Raw genomic sequence first — 18,961 nt, 5'->3', positions numbered from 1 at the left:
CATTTTCAGGAGTTCCGGTGACAAACCGGGCTCTCGATGGGGCTGCCAGGAAGCTTGGTGATGTCACCGGCCAGTAAAACAGCTAGGGCAGCGCTAAGGCACACCCATCAGAGCTGGTGACCTCACCGTACACACTGCTGGGCGCAAGCTTCTGCCCAGCAGTGTGTTATTGTAAACAAAAGAGTCCTTGCCCTGCGTGATCTAGCGCAGGGCAAGGGAGAGCATCGGAGCATGACATGCTCCGATGCTAACATCAGGGGGGCTGCCTGGGTCTGAACCCGGACAACCCCTTTAAGTTTTATACACTATCATTTTTGAAACAAAAAAAATCATGTTTTACTGTCTCCATAGTCTGAGAGCGATAGTTTCATTTTTTGGGCGATTGTCTTAGGTAGGGTACCATTTTTGCTAGATGAGGTGACGGTTAGATTGGTACTATTTTGGGGGACTTTTTGATCGCTTGCTATCACAGTTTTTGTGATGGCTTTTTGACACCATCATTTTTAATTTTTTACGGTGTTCATCTGAGGGGTTAAATCATGTGATTTTATTTTTATAGAGAAGGTTTTTACGGATGCGGCAATACCCAATATGTATACTTTTTTGATTTATTTAAGTTTTATACACTAATATCATTTTTGAAACAAAAAAATATCATGTTTTAGTGTCTCAATAGTCTGAGAGCATTTTTTATTTATTTTTTGGGCGATTTGTCCTTTCTAGGTGACGGTTAGATGTGTACTATTTTGGAAGCATACTCCTTTTTGATCACTTAGTGTTGAACTTTTAGTGATGCAAGGTGACAAAAATAGCTTTTTTTGACAGTTTTTATTTACTTTATTTTTTATGGTATCCATCAGACGGGGTGAATCATGCGATACATTTATAGAGCCGGTCGTTACGGATGCAGCGATACCTAAGATGTATGTTTTTTCTTTTCTTTTTTTTTCTTTTTTTATTATAAATCAGGGGAAAGGGGCGTTTTTTCTTTTTTCAACTTGAATTTTATTTTATTTTATTGAAAACACTTTTTTTTTAAACTTTATTTCTGTCCCGCTCTGGGACTTTAACTTATGGGGATCTGATCCCCTCTGCAATGCATTACAATACATCTGTATTGTAATGCATTGCCTGTTGGTGGATTACACTAATACACTAACAGGTTGCCTAGGAGACCAGGCCTGGGGCCCCCGTAGAAGGCAGATCCCCATGCTGTACAAGGCATTGGGCAGCCTCTGCACGGCATCCGTCTGCCTTGCCACACATCGGGTCCCCGCCACAGCAGCGCGGGGACCCGATGCGCTCATTCACCGGCCGCCAACCACTTCTATGTCACGGTCAGCGCTGACCGCGGCATAGAAGGGGTTAATCCGCCTGCATCGCTGTAAACAGGGACAGGGGCTACCAGGGACTGCTGGACCCCTGCAGTGATCGGGCAGGCGCAGCTCCTGCACCTGCCCGATCAGCCCGCCGTGCATGACTGCGGAATGCGTTCTGGCACAGCATCCCCCGCTGTACATGCACGGCATTTTGCGTTAAGGGGTTAAGCTGACAGCTCAAGGAGAGTGTCTCTTCTGCAGCTAAGGGGGCGTGTCAATGCTCTCTCTATCACAGCTCAGGAGGCAGTTGAAGGATGAAACTGAGCATGTGCGGCCATCTCACAAATTAAAAAACAAAACAAACAGCAGGTGGCGCTATACAGATACATTTAATTGAATAACTTAGTAGCTAAATTTTTAATTACATGCAATTACAAAAGTATTTAGATCCAGGTGCTAGTTTGAAAAAACTGTAGAATATTTTTCGTAGGACAACCACTTTAAAAATAGACCATTTTCGGCAATATTGGGGTGTCTGTATCCCACCTCTTTGCCTCCTAGGGGATAAACCGCGCCCAGGTTAACGTTCGCTATATTTAAGCTATCACAATGTATTCTTTTAGCTGCCAGAATTCATATAGCCTTTAAATGGCGCCCGGCCTCACTTAGTTTTCAGGCTGTATTAGATAGAATTAATAAGATACTTTTATTTAAACGGCTTAAAGCCATACATACTGACACTTACGCAGCCTTTGAGAAGCTCTGGAAGCCCTAGCTATCCTCCTCTCATTCTACCGATCTCCGCTACTGTATTACTTTATAGCACACCCCCCATGTCACATTGTCATTTTACTCTACTCTTTCAAGGAAATTGATTGATGACATGCAATCCCCATTGTACTTCAGTGTTTACTTATCTGTATCATTTTTGAAATGTTATTGGAATTTTTCCTTTACTTATGTTCTTGTCCATGTTTTTTTTTTTTCATATAATGACAAATGTACTTTCACACTAGCGTTTTTCTTTTCCGGCGCTGAGTTCCGTCCTAGGGGCTCAAATTCGGAAAAGAACTGATCAGTTTTATCCTAATGCATTCTGAATGGAGAGAAATCCGTTCAGGATGCATCAGGATGTCTTCACTTCAGTCTTTTTGACTGATCAGGCTTTTCAGAAAACCGTAGCATGCTGTATTTTTACCTCCGGCCAAAAATCCTGAACACTTTGACTGAACGCCGGAACCGGTCTTTTTCCCATTGACTTGCATTAACGCCGGATCCAGCGCCGTGTGTTCAGTCAAACCGGATCCGGCTTTTGCATGTTAAACCCGAAAAATGTGAAAAAAAAGTTAAAGTCCATAAATGGCGGATCCGTTTTTTCCAATGCATTTTTTCATTGTGATCAAAATCCTGATCAGGATTCAAATGTAATCCGTTTTCACACGTTTTTCCGGATCTGGCGGGCAGTTCCGGTGTCGGAATTGAACGCCGGATTTAAACAACGCTAGTGTGAAAGTAGCTTTACTCAGTTATTTACTTTCTGATGCCAAAAACCAAATAAATGACTTTTGAAACTAAAAAAGCCATTTTGCCATATTAAAGTCTGTTTTGTTTCAGTCATTGTCACGGCTTACAGTTAGGGTTGTGATACCAAGTTTTGATACCAAGTAAATTATCACAATACTCGATACCAACTCAATACTTTACAAACAAAACAAAAACACAAGTCCGTCTCTCTCCTAGCTCTCACCCCTGCACTCTCCCCCTCTTCTCACCCCCACCGCCTCCTTGATTCCTGTGATCTCTCCTGGCTCTCACCTCTGCAGCCTCCTTGATCCCTGCACTCTCCCCCTCTTCTCACCCCCACCGCCTCCTTGATTCCTGTGATCTCTCCTAGCTCTCACCTCTGCAGCCTCCTTGATCCCTGCACTCACCCCCTCTTCTCACCCCCACCGCCTCCTTGATTCCTGTGATCTCTCCTAGCTCTCACTTCTGCAGCCTCCTTGATCCCTGCACTCACCCCTGGCTCTCACCCCCCACCGCCTCCTTGATTCCTGTGATCTCTCCTGGCTCTCACCTCTGCAGCCTCCTTGATCCCTGCACTCTCCCCCTCTTCTCACCCCCACCGCCTCCTTGATTCCTGTGATCTCTCCTAGCTCTCACCTCTGCAGCCTCCTTGATCCCTGCACTCACCCCTGGCTCTCACCCCCCACCGCCTCCTTGATTCCTGTGATCTCTCCTGGCTCTCACCTCTGCAGCCTCCTTGATCCCTGCACTCTCCCCCTCTTCTCACCCCCACCGCCTCCTTGATTCCTGTGATCTCTCCTAGCTCTCACCTCTGCAGCCTCCTTGATCCCTGCACTCACCCCTGGCTCTCACCCCCCACCGCCTCCTTGATTCCTGTGATCTCTCCTGGCTCTCACCTCTGCAGCCTCCTTGATCCCTGCACTCACCCCTGGCTCTCACCGCTGTGGCCTTCTCGGCTCCTTTGCTTTCCCCTGGCTCCACTGACACAGACGTGCGGCCATGACACATAGTGAAGATCCATGACACTTGTACATAGGCTGTAGTCGTAGGCCAGTCCTCTGCTTCACTGCTGCTGTTTCCTCTATGGCACTATGACTCTCTGAGGCAGCACATGAACAACGGTAGTGTCTAAACTCCATTCACAATCAACAACTAAGCGAGAGGAGGCGCCACATGGGACAGCTTTGTCCTCCTAGCACTCTCCCTCGGTTCCCCACAGCCTCCTCAGCTGCTGCACTCTCCATTGGCTCCACTGCTACATGTGGCCACTGATGAGAACATGGCGTGCGCCACGTAGTATGTGCACCATATTCTCGAATCAGAACTTCTGATTGCGCAGCTTAGTATCAACAAATCAGACAATTACGATATCACATTGTTCATAATAGTATAGAAAAAGTATCAAGACTTCTATATATAATGCAACCGTAGTGTGAATGTGTCCTACCTTTAGTTGAAACGATAGAGCACAGTGCCATCGAAAATACCTGAAGCCCCCCTGGTGCAATGGGGGAAACGCATGTGTAAACAGAATCTAGTAATAGGGGGAATTTATCATTGTTTTTACACCGTTTTCTGGCTTTTTTTAAGCAAAACTTTTCAGCCTGTTATACTTTTACTCCATGCATGCCACTTTTCTGAAAAGTAAGCTTGGCATGGCCTGGACTTGACCTCCACCACCCTGGGAAATTTATTATAATATAAAACTTGAATAAATTATAGGTCAAATCTAGACCAGCTCATAATTGCCGTAGATTTGACTTTCTGCTGCACATAGGGTCAGAGATGCTCCAAATGTATTAAGAGGCTTGCCTCGTAATAAATTAGGTGCATCTCACTCCAAATTGGATCAAGACTGTTGAAATGCCGATTTTGATAAATTAATTCTAATGTGATGCTAGTATTTAATCCTAGTCATAATGCTTTACTTTTTAGATATTAAAATGCTGAAGGAGAGTTTCACCGACATCGACCTCACGAATCCTAGGTTGCAGAAGGCAAAAATCATTCTCCTCATGCCTCTGTGTTCAGGATCAGGCGTCAGTGACCCAGTGGAGTTTATCTTAAATGATCATGGAGGTGATTGTTTTGACCAAATACAATGTTATCTGTTCATGGTTTGTGCAGTTTGCTTTAAGTCTCGTGCACATGAACGTATTTTGTTTCCGTGTCAGTTTGTTTTTTTTGCAGCCCATATGCGGAACAATTCACTTCAACGGAAAAAAACTGAAATGACAGAAATGTGTCAATTCCTTTTCTGTATGTCCGCATGGCCGTTCTGCAAAAAAATAGAACATGTCCTATTATTGTCTGCATTACGGACAAGGATAGGACTGTTCTATTAGAGTGCCGGCCATTCTGTTCCGCAAAATACAGAATACACATGGACGGTATCCATTTTTTGCGAATTCTCAATTTACGGACCACAAAACAACAGTCGTGTGCATAAGCCTTTATACAGATGATTATATAAGTCCTCATGCACACGGCCGTTGTTTTGGTCCGCATCCGAGCCGCAGTTTTTGCGGCTCGGATCCGGACCCATTCACTTCAATGGGGCCGCAAAAGATGCAGAAAGCACTCCGTGTGCTGTCCGCATCCGTTGCTCCGTTCCGTGGCCCCGCAAAAAAAAGAAAAACTGTCCTATTCTTGTCCGTTTTGCTGACAAGAATAGGCAGTTATATCAATGGCTGTCCGTGCCGTTCCGCAAATTGCGGAACGCACAGGGACGCCATCCGTGTTTTGTGGATCCGCAATTTTCCGGACCGCAAAACAGACAACTGTCGTGTGCATGTAGCCTAAGGCTGTAGTCGCATCAAGTTTATGCATTGTGTCTGAAGGATATGTTTAATTAGAAATAAAGAACCTACCATTTTTCACTTGTTAATATTTTGTGCCTGTGCATTTTGGAAGCAAAGCTTCATCCCTCCAGGCGAAATCTTGTGCATGTGTAATAAATAATCCCAGTCTTTACATGCAGAGCAGAATACAAAAACTCTCCTGAGAGCTTCATGGCACAGGATTGTATTGTAAGAATCAGGGTTTGCTGATTGATTGGTAACACTCCTGACAAGTACCGCAGGGATTTCCTGGTACCTATCACTCCATCTGGTTTCATTTGTAAATGTAAGACGACTCAAATTATGCCTTATACAATGCATTGCATACCCTTTGACTCATTTCACAATTTGTTCTGTTGCAGCCTTGTGCTAAAGTAAAAGAAAATTCTTGTTTCCACCTCCCCCCCCCCCACAATTCTGCAATCAGTACCCTTAATGACAAAGTGAAAACCGAATGTTCTTAAACTTTTGATCATTTATTGAAAAGGAAAATCTAAAATCTTGCATTGACATAAGTAATTAGACCCTTTATTTAGCACTTAGTAGAAGCACCTTTTGCAGTGACTACAGCCTCCAGTCTTCTCGGGTATGATGCCACGATGTTTGCACACCTGGATTTAGGGACTTTCTGCCATTCTTCTCTGCAGATCTCAAGTTCTGTCAGGTTGGGTGGGGACCGTCAGCAGACAGCCATTTGCAGGTCTCTCCAGAGATATTCATTTTTTGGACCAGTCAGAGCTCTAATTGGGCGACTCATGGATTTTCACATCTTCTTGGAAGGTGAACCTTCGGCCCAGGGCAGTCTTGATCAAATTTTCATTAAATAATATCTCTAAACTTTATTCCATTCAGCTTTCCCTCAACCCTGACCAGTCTGCCTGTCCCAAAAGCTGAAAAACATCCTTACAGCATGACGCTGCCACCTCCGTGTTTCACGGTAAGGTTGGTATTGGGCAGATAATGAGCAGTGCCTGGCTTCCTCCAGACACGACACTTACAATTGAGGTCATATAGTTCAATCTTGATTTAATCAGACCAGATAATCTTGTTTTTCACAGTCTGAGAGCCCTTAAGGTGCCTTTTTGCAAACCCCAGGCAGACTTTCATGTGTCTTTTACAGATGAGAGGTTTATTTCTGGTCACTCTGTCATGTAGCCCAGATTGGTTGAGTGCTGCAGTGATGGTTGACCTTCTGGAAGTTTCTCACATCTGCGCACAGGATCTTTGGAGCTCAGCCAGAGTGAACATCTAGTTGGTCACCTCTCTTACCTAGGCCCTTTTCCCCGATCATTTAGTTTGGTGGGGCAGCCAGCCGTAGGAAGAGTCCAGGTTGTCCCAGACGTCTTACATTCTTGGGAACGTCTTGGGATGTCATCGGAACTTTCAGTACAGCTGAAATGTTTCTGTACCCTTCTCCAGATCTCTGCCTCCACACAATCCTGTCTTTGAGCTCTACAGGCAGTTCTTTCCTCCTCATGGCTTGGTTTTTGCTCTGATATGTATTGTTAGCTGTGAGACATTATATAGACAGGGATGTGTCTTTCCACATTATGTCCAATCAATTGAATGTACCACAGCTGGACTCCAATCAAGTTGTAGAAACATCTCAAGGATGAACAAAAGAAATGGGAGGCCCTAGGGCTAACTTTCAAGTGTCATAGCAAAGGGTCAGAATACTTATGTCCATGGGAAATTTTTGTTTTTCCTTTTTAATAAATTTGCACAAATTTCTATAATTCTGTTTTCACTTTCTCATTATGGGGTATTGAGTGCACATTGATGGGGGAAAACTTGATTTTTTTTATTTTATTTTAGCACAAGGCCGCAACATAACAAAATGTGAAAAAGCGAAAGGGTCTGAAGACTTTCCTAATGCACTGTACATACACAGAGGCGGACGACGGAAAGTTGGGAGGGATGAATAAATGAGATAAACAGGCTGTTAAGTAGGTAGACAGACAGATGGATGAATAGATAGATTGATAGAAGATAGGTGACAGATAGATAAATATGAAACAAGTGTGTGTGTGTATATATAGAGAGAGAGAGATGCATAATTCAATAGATATGAAATATCTGAAAGAGATATACAGATTAGGTAGACATACAGTAGGTATGAGAGACAGATATACCATAGATCTGAGAGAGAGAGATAGACAGATATGACAGATCGCTGGAGACAGGAAGAAAAAGAGGATGATAGTTGAAGAGATATGAGATGCGATGGCTCAAAATTATAATATAACCCTTGAGAGGCTGTTTATTTCCCACTATGTGCCCAATGAAAATACACTTGGGAGGATGAGATGGTGCAATCTATTACGTGTAGTGCACTCTTACATCCAGCAAGTGTCACTGTTGTTAATGTATTATTTGAAGGTTATAGGTGTCGGCATTGAGAACTGTGACGCTAATGACAGAAGCTGGCTCACAGGCTGCTTGGAGGAAAACCTCATCTTTGCAGAAACATTTACTGCCTCACCTTTTAAAGAACAAGCTTTGCTTTTTAAAAGGAATTCCTTCTATGTGTAGCGGCCAAAAAAGTCTGCGATTCCAGAACTGGCTGTGCTACACTATTTCTGTAACTCCCATTCACTGCACCCAGTATAGCTCTTTCCTGTCCACTACATGTAGACAGGTATCCTTAGCCATAAATGGCTGGGATGGGAATAACCCTTTAGACAGGAGCTTTTGTCCGCTCACCTTGTCACTGCCTTCTGTATATTACCGGGTGAATAGATTGGGGAAGCAACAACTTTTCTGTGGACATTTCTAGTTCTTCAAAGTGATTGTCATTTTTCAGTCCCATATTGTCCATGGCCTGATAAGCAGAACAAGCACTAATATAATACTGCAGCCTATAGAACACAATATAAAGGTCATATCTCTCAGGCTATCTATTTGTTTTATACTGTTCTGTAAGGGCTCTTGTCTATTTGTACCAATGAATGACCCTAATGACTGTATCTAACCTTTCTCATCCAGACACTTCTCTGCTCCAGGATCTCTCTCAAGGGTACGTCTCTGCTGACCGGCTCAATGATCTGGCCAAACATCAGCTCTCGGAGCTCAACCACGCCATGAAATGTAAGCGCTGTTTGAAGCCAATGTTACTAAAGGACAGTACGTGACCCATGGCTCAATCCAATGACATTATCCCTTGCTTTCCTGTGATTTCAGTCAGTAAAGTGCAGGCAATTGTATACTGCACTTGCTCCATTTATCCTGAAGAAAATGAAAATGTGATCAGTCAAGCCCTTCAGATGAAATTGGAAGGAATCAAAGGGCAGCCATACAGGTAGGGTTTCTGCACGGACATTGTGTAACCTCCTGTAACAGGATTCTGTGAACTTTAATGGAATATATCACTGGAAAATGAAAAATCACTTTTTTATGTTTAACATTTTTAAATAATTTTTTATGTTATTTTTCATTTTTCATGTCACTTTTTATATTTTTGGCACTGGCCCCTATGTATAAAATTGGTGGCACTTCATGGTTTGTACAAATCTCTTTACTGTAGTTACCTTATCTGTCATTCTAATCCTGCCTGTAATGATATCACCTCTGTGTATAGATAAGACAGGATCCACCATTCACAATAGGTGATTCTCAGAGATTATCTATTCTGTCCTTGTACAATGACCTCTGCACAGGTCACAGAGCATGTCTAGGGAACACTCCCATAGAAGTCAGTGAGGTCCCCTCCAGACCATTGTGTCTATGGCCCATGGGGCTGCCGTAAAGCAATATTTTAATACACTGCTCAAAAAAATAAAGGGAACACTTAAACAACACAATGTAACTCCAAGTCAATCACACTTCTGTGAAATCAAACTGTCCACTTAGGAAGCAACACTGAGTGACAATCAATTTCACATGCTGTTGTGCAAATGGGATAGACAACAGGTGGAAATTATAGGCAATTAGCAAGACACCCCCAATAAAGGAGTGGTTCTGCAGGTGGTGACCACAGACCACTTCTCAGTTCCTATGCTTCCTGGCTGATGTTTTGGTCACTTTTGAATGCTGGCGGTGCTTTCACTCTAGTGGTAGCATGAGACGGAGTCTACAACCCACACAAGTGGCTCAGGTAGTGCAGCTTATCCAGGATGGCACATCAATGCGAGCTGTGGCAAGAAGGTTTGCTGTGTCTGTCAGCGTAGTGTCCAGAGCATGGAGGCGCTACCAGGAGATAGGCCAGTACATCAGGAGACGTGGAGGAGGCCGTAGGAGGGCAACAACCCAGCAGCAGGACCGCTACGTCCGCCTTTGTGCAAGGAAGAACAGGAGGAGCACTGCCAGAGCCCTGCAAAATGACCTCCAGCAGGCCACAAATGTGCATGTGTCTGCTCAAACGGTCAGAAACAGACTCCATGAGGGTGATATGAGGGCCCGACGTCCACAGGTGGGGGTGGTGCTTACAGCCCAACACCGTGCAGGACGTTTGGCATTTGTCAGAGAACACCAAGATTGGCAAATTCGCCACTGGCGCCCTGTGCTCTTCACAGATGAAAGCAGGTTCACACTGAGCACATGTGACAGACGTGACAGAGTCTGGAGACGCCGTGGAGAACGTTCTGCTGCCTGCAACATCCTCCAGCATGACCGGTTTGGCATTGGGTCAGTAATGGTGTAGGGTGGCATTTCTTTGGAGGGCCGCACAGCCCTCCATGTGCTCGCCAGAGGTAGCCTGACTGCCATTAGGTACCGAGATGAGATCCTCAGACCCCTTGTGAGACCATATGCTGGTGCGGTTGGCCCTGGGTTCCTCCTAATGCAAGACAATGCTAGACCTCATGTGGCTGGAGTGTGTCAGCAGTTCCTGCAAGACGAAGGCATTGATGCTATGGACTGGCCCGCCCGTTCCCCAGACCTGAATCCAATTGAGCACATCTGGGACATCATGTCTCGCTCTATCCACCAACGTCACGTTGCACCACAGACTGTCCAGGAGTTGGCAGATGCTTTAGTCCAGGTCTGGGAGGAGATCCCTCAGGAGACCGTCCGCCACCTCATCAGGAGCATGCACAGGCACGTGGAGGCCACACACACACTACTGAGCCTCATTTTGACTTGTTTTAGGGACATTACATCAAAGTTGGATCAGCCTGTAGTGTGTTTTTCCACTTTAATTTTGAGTGTGACTCCAAATCCAGACCTCCATGCGTTGAAAAATTTGATTCCCATTTTTTTTTTTTTGTGTGATTTTGTTGTCAGCACATTCAACTATGTAAAGAACAAAGTATTTCAGAAGAATATTTAATTAATTCAGATCTAGGATGTGTTATTTTTGTGTTCCCTTTATTTTTTTGAGCAGTGTACTTTGTAAATGCTGTTAAGAGCAGCTCAGTCAAGATGGCCGCCCCATGATCGTGTTCAGGAAATAAAATAAAAAAATCTACAGTCATAAAAAAAAAACAGATTAGAAAAAAAGGATATGTGCTACTATCTGATTTTAACTGGCAGATAAAACTTTGGTTGATGTTCTGTTAATTACATTAAGAGAAGTTTGTTCTGTTTTATGTTGTCATATTGGAGACAGAAACGTATCTGTCTGTACGGCGTTGTTCTCCTGCCTTATCTAGGCCTCTGACACTACAACAGAGCCATCATTAACTTACCCACCTCTAAAGGCGAATCTACACTTCAGGAGCGAACTACTAGGAGCGCTCGTTCCTGATAATAGGCCTGTGTATAACTGTGCTGCCAACACAGTACATGGGTTTTTATTAATTCATGATTGGTTAAACATTATTATTACATAGTTTTATTGTTTTATATACAATATTCATCGTTTGGTGGATGTGGATAATATTTGACACTGCCTGGTTATGTAGGGGGAGGGGTCCCTATCCAATTTTTGCTGTGCTTCATTTCTCGAATCCAGCTTTTTTTTATTATTGGTTTTAGCAACATGTATTCTGCCTTTCAATAAAAAATGTATTTATTATTATTTTTATTCTCTTTATATGTTACATAGTGGTGCATAGATGTCTAATAGCTGGTTACTGTGATGTTAATGTGAGGCAGTTAGATGGCGAAGAAGCCTTCAGTATAGTTTTTAGGCAGTACACAGAAAAGACATAGAAAATAAAGCCACAGAAAAAGACAGACATAGCAGAGCTGGAGAGGCTTCAGAGGAGGGCAATTAAAGTAATAACTGGAATGGGGCAACTACAGTACCCTGAAAGATTATCAACATTAGGGTTATTCACTTTAGAAAATAGACGACTGAGGGGAGATCTAATTACTATGTATAAATATATCAGGGGTCAGTACAGAGATCTCTCCCATCATCTATTTATCCCCAGGACTGTGACGAGGGGACATCCTCTGCGTCTGGAGGAAAGAAGGTTTGTACACAAACATAGAAGAGGATTCTTTACGGTAAGAGCAGTGAGACTATGGAACTCTCTGCCTGAGGAGGTGGTGATGGCGAGTTCACTAAAAGAGTTCAAGAGGGGCCTGGATGTATTTCTGGAGTGTAATAATATTACAGGATATAGCTACTAGAGACTGTACTTTGATCCAGGGAGTCGAGAAGGAATTTTTTCCCCTAAAATGAGGAAAATTGACTTCTACCTCACAAGGTTTTTTGCCTTCCTCTGGATTAACTTGCAGGATAACAGGCTGGCGTATATTTGTTACACATTGCGGCACAAAGGCTATTTGTGCTGCAATCTGCGACTATTCCCCGCTCACACCAGGTCTAAAAAAGGAGGCGTGACATAGACGGACAAGGGGGCGGACCGGTAGGCCAATCTCATTTATCATTTTCTACACCTGTTTTAGGCATTGAAAATGTTCTAAATCTATGCCAGCAAGAAAGCTGGAGTAGATTTAGACTGGCGGTGGCCAAAGTTATGTAGAGACTAATAAATGACCCCCCTATGCTACTAGAACTAGCCCTTGTACAGTAAGGAAGTAGGTTATATTAGATGAAGGTCTCTCATGGATTTTAGAAAACATGAAAAGTAATACAGAAGATGGTAACACAAGTGTATTGTTTTTTAGTGGCACATATATTTTGCCTTGTAGCTTTCCTCCCATGGCTTTAGAAGTAAGTCTATATGTGGCACCACATTTCGCCTTTTCACCAGTCTGTTTGACACCCATCACCTCTGTTGTGTTTCTTTGCTGCAAATGCTCCATTTCATCCATTCATGATCCCTAATATGTTCCAGGATTAGCCCTCCTCTTATACCACTTTGCTCTTCAAAAGAAGTTGAATCAGCCTCCGAGAACTTTTTTAAAATGGAGCCATCACAAATTTCCAATGGTTGTTTTCTTGCAGTCCTAACAAGGGAGGTAAGTTAACAAAATGCAAATATACTTATTGAATGTTCACATACAGGAAATGGCTATACAAATAGTTTAACTTCACCATGCAATAAAAATGTTCTTTAATCCAGGGAATGTTCAGAGGAGAATTAAAGATCAATTGGAATTAGTTAAAGGGGTTGTTTCATGAAGACAGGAACAACTTAGGGCCCCCCTATTATAAGTCAGAGTGAAGAGCTGTTCCCATTCTGACAAACCATCCCAATCCATTACATGATCAGCAATTCATTTGTATGCAATGCATTCAGAAAGTCTCTAGATCTTTTCACTTTTTGAAATGTGGTAAAATAAAAATAAGCTTCCCCCACCGTCCACACCTGTCTCTGATCTCTACAGGCAGTTCTTTCCTCCTCCTGGCTTGGTTTTTGCTCTGATATGAATACTTGTGTCAATGCAAAATGTAAGTTTTTCCTTTTTAATAAATTTGCAAAGGTTAAGAACATTTTGTTTTCACTTTCTCATTATAGGGTAATGAGTCCCGAATGATGGAGAAAAATATTAAAGGTTCTCTGTCAGCAGATTTGTACCTAAGAAACTGGCTGACCTGTTGCATGTGGCCCTGGCAGCTAAAGACATCTGTGTTGATCCCATGTTCATATGTGCCCGCATTTGTGAGAAAGATGAAGTATTAATATATGCAAATGAGCCTCTAGGAGCAACACATAGCTCTCTCTGCAACTGCCACACCCTCAGCACTTTATTGACAGGGTCAGGCTGGCGTGATCATGTTTACACTGCCTGGCCCTGTCAACCAAAGAGCAGAAGGCATGGCAGTTGCCACTGTTGCTCCTAGAGGCTCATTTGCATGGGACTAACAGCTGCCAAGTGCACATGCAACAGGTCAGCCAGTTTTATGAGTACAAATCTGCATATGCCCTTTCATTTTTTTTAAATTTAGCACAAGGCCATAACATAACAAAAAGTAAAAAAAATGAATGGTCTGAAGACTTCGTGAATGCATTGTATATTGTTTAGATAGATCCCATTTTGCTACTGAGCGCAACTACATAATGTGAATGCGCAGATGCAACGACTAGCCTGCTTCCATAAAACTCAATGGAGGTGCTCCATTTTTTATGGTATGCTACCCATGGCATCCAATCAGAGCAAGTTTGAAAATGATCTCCATATTGTAGGCAACATTGTCTCGAACTATTACAGTGGTATGACGAGAATTTCTTTTTTTTTGTCTTAGAAGGATCCATCAGAATCTTTCTCTGCTAAAGATGTTCTGGCTCGAGCTGCTTCTAAGGGACTTCTTGATGGTATTGAAGTTCCCAAATCTTCAAGAAGGGAGAAGAAGAGGTCCAAAGCAACACATAAAAGTTCTCATGGCCCATCAGTAACTCAAGCAAAAATCAACGAGTTTCTGAACAGGGAAAACAATGTGATCAGCCCAAGAATACAACAAGAGCCAAAGAATAGTTCTTTAATGAGAAAACCAACAAAGCTTGGAGCAATTCCTCCAAACAGTGCAACAGTGAAAACTACAAATGGCCACGCTGCCATCTCCAAAATGTTAGAAAGACAACCAACCATTGTCAGGCCAAAACCTGAAGATAAGATTGTGCTGAAGCCAGTCCATATTATGTTGCCGCCAGTAATGGTTCCTTTATACATGACTCCACCTGCTGTCAAAATCCGGAGTCCAGTCCACTATTACCATCAGCGCTGGCATGCAGGAACCAGGAGCACCATCTCCGTACAAAGCCCTTATATACCGACATTGCCAAAGGCTCCACCTCCCACTGTGGTTCGTCATCCTAAGCCGTGGCATTAAATTGAGTTTATGTAATTAATGTACTTCGTTGTGTTTAGTAGTAACACTGCTCATTTTTACTAAAATGACTTGTATTTCTAACGTTGAGTTACCGAGTTACCAGTATTGTATCTTCTAACTAATGATATTACATTTCATTTGGAGAATATGAATTTGCAACGTTCTTCATTTACTCCTATCAGTCCATTCAATATTACCATGGGGTGGACATTTTTCGAAAATTGGTTTGACTGGGATAAATAGTGGATTGATGCTGTTGATTAGCATTTTTTCCAGATTTTACACTGATAACATCCAGGAATTTTTATTGAGATCAATCTATAATGGTGCTAAGGTTTGGACCAGGGGTCAGCAGCCTTTTTTTTTTGTACAGAATGCCAGTTCAAAATAAGAATCATAGCTGAAGTGCTCAGTGTGCCATGCCATACAGGAAAGTCATATTACAGAAACTCTATGTGATGTAAAGCAGGTATTTAATGGCTACATCCCAAAATTCTCAGTGACACTGCCTGACGCACGGTTTAATGAAGCTCCCAACTTTTTTAGAAAAATTGCCTTCTGGCAAATCTATGGATAAATAAAGCATGTCGCTGCACCTGAATCAGCTTAATTATGGGAGACCCCGGCCCCACTGCACACCAACCATACACTTATTGACAGTAGTAGGGGAGAGCAGCCCTCTCTCATTTTAACTCACCCCCCCCCCTCCAAATAAATCTCCAAAAGTAGTCAGAAAGCTGGTTTCCTATCATAACCAGCCTCCCCTATCCCCCCAGTAATCACGTTTCAGGCTCACCATCCTCCCGCCACCGTTTCCCCGCTACAATAATATGCAGGTTCCCTCCGCATGCAATGTAGTCAGAAAGCTTGCTCTCCATCATCCCCTAGCAATCAAATGCATGATCACCATCCCCTTCAACCCCCCAACAGTCCTGAGGAGGAGCAGCACAGCAACAGAAAGTATGCAAGCAGCTAGGAGCGTAGCAGAGTCATGCTCTCTGCTATTACTCGGGCGGGAAGTGTCAGGGACGGGCCTAGCAGATGCATTGTGTGTGATGCATCTGAATGTGTTTTTCATTAAAAGGTACAGTTCGGTGGCAGGGCACTAACAAATGTCGACAAGACTGAAAAGTCTTGCCGTCATTTGGCAACAACCGGCATGCCAGCAGAACATTCTGGCCATGTGCTGCAGGTTGCCAACCCAAAGTTTTTACAGAGGGCAATGATTAAGGCAGTTATCGGGAATGAATATTCCTGCGAATGTTCATTCCTGGCACTTACCTTGTGTAAATGTGCTGACAAACAAGCAAAAAAACCCTCAGATTTAAGCCTCATTCACACGTTTTCCATCAGTGATTGTGAGCCAAAACCAGGATTGGAGCCTCCACAGAGAGAAAGTATAAGGGAAAGATCTGCACCTGTTCTGTGTTTAGAGCCGCGCCTGGTTTTGGCTCGCAATCACTGATGGAAATCACTGACCGAACACTGACGTGTGAATGAGGCATTAGGGCTCACACATGACCATTGCCGTTTTTGCGATCCGCAAAACACGGATACCGGCCGAGAGCCTGCCGCCATATTTTTTTGGCACTCTTTCACAAATGTCCTATCCTTGTCCACAAAACGGACAATAATAGAACATGTCCTATTTATTTATTTTTTGCGGGGCCGCAGAACGGACTTATGGATGACGACAGCACACGAGTGTTCTGTCCTCATCTTTTGTGGCTTATTAAAGTGGCTGGGCCCTGTGTCTTTTGCTGAAAGGTTTTATCAAGAAAAAAATGTTTAAAAGCTTCCAGTAGATATCCATCATGGTAGACTCCATTCATGTCATTGCTTCTGCTGATGGATCAAGTTTTGGCAGATCTCTGGTATCGCAAGTGCCCAGGGGCGGTGTTTACTGTGTTGGAGCCCAGGCTGCTCTGCCTTTTTTCGTTGTTTCCCCTCTGCCTATGCCTGCCCTGCTATTCCCTTGCGTCATCCTTAGGTCCGGCCGAGATCGCGTGCCTGCGCACTGCCTCGCCGGGGCATGCGCACTGCGATGCCCATTGTGGGCACGGCATCGCTTTACTGCGCAAGCACCAGCGAAAGGCGTGAAACAGTGGCAAAGGGGGTGTTCACTGGCGCAATGCGCAGTAGGTTAAAGCGAGGCCATGCCCACAATGGGCATCGCAGTGGGCATGCCCGGCCCCGTGAGGCCGTGCACAGGCACCAAAGGATGACGCAAAGGGAATAGAAAAGGCGGGCAGAGGCGGGGAAACAATAAAAAAAAGGCAGAGCAGCCTGGGCTCCACCACAGTAAACACCGCCCCCCGGGCACTTGCGAGTGTCATTTGCATATGAATTTAACTATATTTTTCCAGCTTCTGCAAGTGTAAAAAAAAAAAAGACAAAGGTACTATTACATTCATGCATAGGTGTGCTATAGGACAATGTAAGCGCTGTGTATGGACATATGAGGGTGACAGACTCCCTTTAGAGGCGCTTTTACACCAAAACAAGGAGCAGCATATAGTTGGCTGCTTGTTCAGTGGGGGTGAGTGCTGTATTTACATGCAGCGATCACCTCCACACAGGGGAGCACCCAGGAATTTTGTTCTAGGGGGTGTCCGAAAGGCAAAGAAAAGTTGGCGTGTTATCGTGCGCTGTGCTAATTAAATTTTTCAAAGCCCCCTTTATATTTAAAAATGCAGGGAAGGGGTGTAGGTTGGTGTTGCGCTTGATTCTTTTATTGGCGATTCTAAAAGCCCCTGCAGGAAAATAACATGTGGCAAATTTTTGGGCCCCACCCATTACTAAAAGCCCCTCCTGCATATAATAGGCCACTCCCAACAAACACTGTAAGGCTGACATTCTATAGTTTCGGCCTGTCTCTACACATCATACGGAGAGAGGGGGAGGCCTCTGTCCTGGCTGCACTGCCTGCTTCACATTATACAATAGACAGCCGCCTACAGCCAGGAAGCTCCTCCGCTCTCCTCCTCCCTGATCCTGCTCAAGGCCTGTGGTTCCCCCCACCATCTGCCACCGCCCGTGGCCTGCTGCCCCCCTTGACCGTCCTCACCCAGCTCTGAATCCTCCTTCTGCAAATGGCAGGAGGAGGAGCCGGAGCATCTCCTCTCCTACATAGCGCCTCATACCTCTTACATCCAGTGATGTCACCTTTGTTGTAGACGTTCTCTTTCCTCATCTTCTCCATTCAGACCGCCATGATGATTTTTCAGCCATCTCCCATCTCTGCAGAGATTAACAAACAGACATTAGTTTCCCACATTTCCATCATCTTCTGAACACCCTTTCCTGCCACCCCCAATACTGTGCCCGCTGTGCCCCCAATACTATACTGCAGAAACAGTCCCCCTGAAAATACTACTACCACACAGATAGTGCCCCCTTCAACAATTATTGGCACACAGTGCTCTAAAAAAATAACTGCGCCCAGACACTAATAGTATAAAGATAATGTCCCCCAAAAATTATTGTGCTAAGCTGATACTGTGGCAGGGTGCCCCCCAAAGTAACAGGGCTCCCCAAAATAGAAATAATTCTCTGCCAGAGCACACTTAGTAGTAATAATGCCCCTATAGTGCCCATACTAGTAATCATGTTCCTCATAGCCCCCCAGTATTAGCAAAGCTCCGCATAATACCTCCTAGTACTAATATTTCTCCCTACAATATGACAGTACATGAAATACCCCTGCTTAGTGCCCGCTGTTGAGCTAATGTCCCCATAATGTATGCCAGTATAAAATACCCCTATATAGTGCCCCAGTAAATGCCCTCATAGTGCTCCTCTCCCCCTTCCCCAGTGTCCCCCATAATATGCCAGTAAAAAATGCCCCTTCTAAGTGCCACCATATGCCCCAATAGTGCTCCACTCCCCCATAGTGCCGTTCTCCCCTATAGTGCCTACCATAATGTGCCAGTAAAAAAATGCCCCCTTAGTGCCACCAGATGCCATAATGCCCCCATAATGTGCCAATAAGAATAAAGGCCCCTTTAGAGCCCCCACTTCCCCTTAGTGCCCCCAAATAATGCCCCTATAGTGCCACCAGATGCCCCATAGTGCCATTCTCCCCTATATTGCCCCCATAATATGTCAATAAAAAAAAAGCCCCTTTAGACCCCCCATAGTGCTCCTCTCCCCCA

General features: G+C 44.1%; 1 protein-coding gene across 2 annotated transcripts in view; it reads left to right on the top strand.

The window, feature by feature from the left end:
* The window catches only part of NSUN7 (NOP2/Sun RNA methyltransferase family member 7), a 76,567-nt gene extending 61,573 nt beyond the window's left edge, over positions 1–14,994 (top strand). The window contains exons 8-12 of one of the 2 annotated variants that reach the window (XM_040420555.1): positions 4,779–4,922; positions 8,669–8,770; positions 8,864–8,981; positions 12,871–12,994; positions 14,226–14,994. In XM_040420555.1, coding sequence (XP_040276489.1) covers positions 4,779–4,922; positions 8,669–8,770; positions 8,864–8,981; positions 12,871–12,994; positions 14,226–14,807 — 1,070 coding nt within the window. In that variant the 3' untranslated portion in view covers positions 14,808–14,994. Of the gene's footprint in view, positions 1–4,778; positions 4,923–8,668; positions 8,771–8,863; positions 8,982–12,870; positions 12,995–14,222 lie in introns of both variants that reach the window. The other variant, XM_040420554.1, reaches the window with a different exon arrangement.
* Positions 14,995–18,961: the final 3,967 nt, after the last annotated feature.

This window comes from Bufo bufo, chromosome 2 (assembly GCF_905171765.1).
Source record: "Bufo bufo chromosome 2, aBufBuf1.1, whole genome shotgun sequence".
In the NCBI taxonomy this organism is placed as follows: Eukaryota; Metazoa; Chordata; class Amphibia; order Anura; family Bufonidae; genus Bufo; species Bufo bufo.
This window is presented reverse-complemented; position numbering and strand designations above follow the sequence as displayed.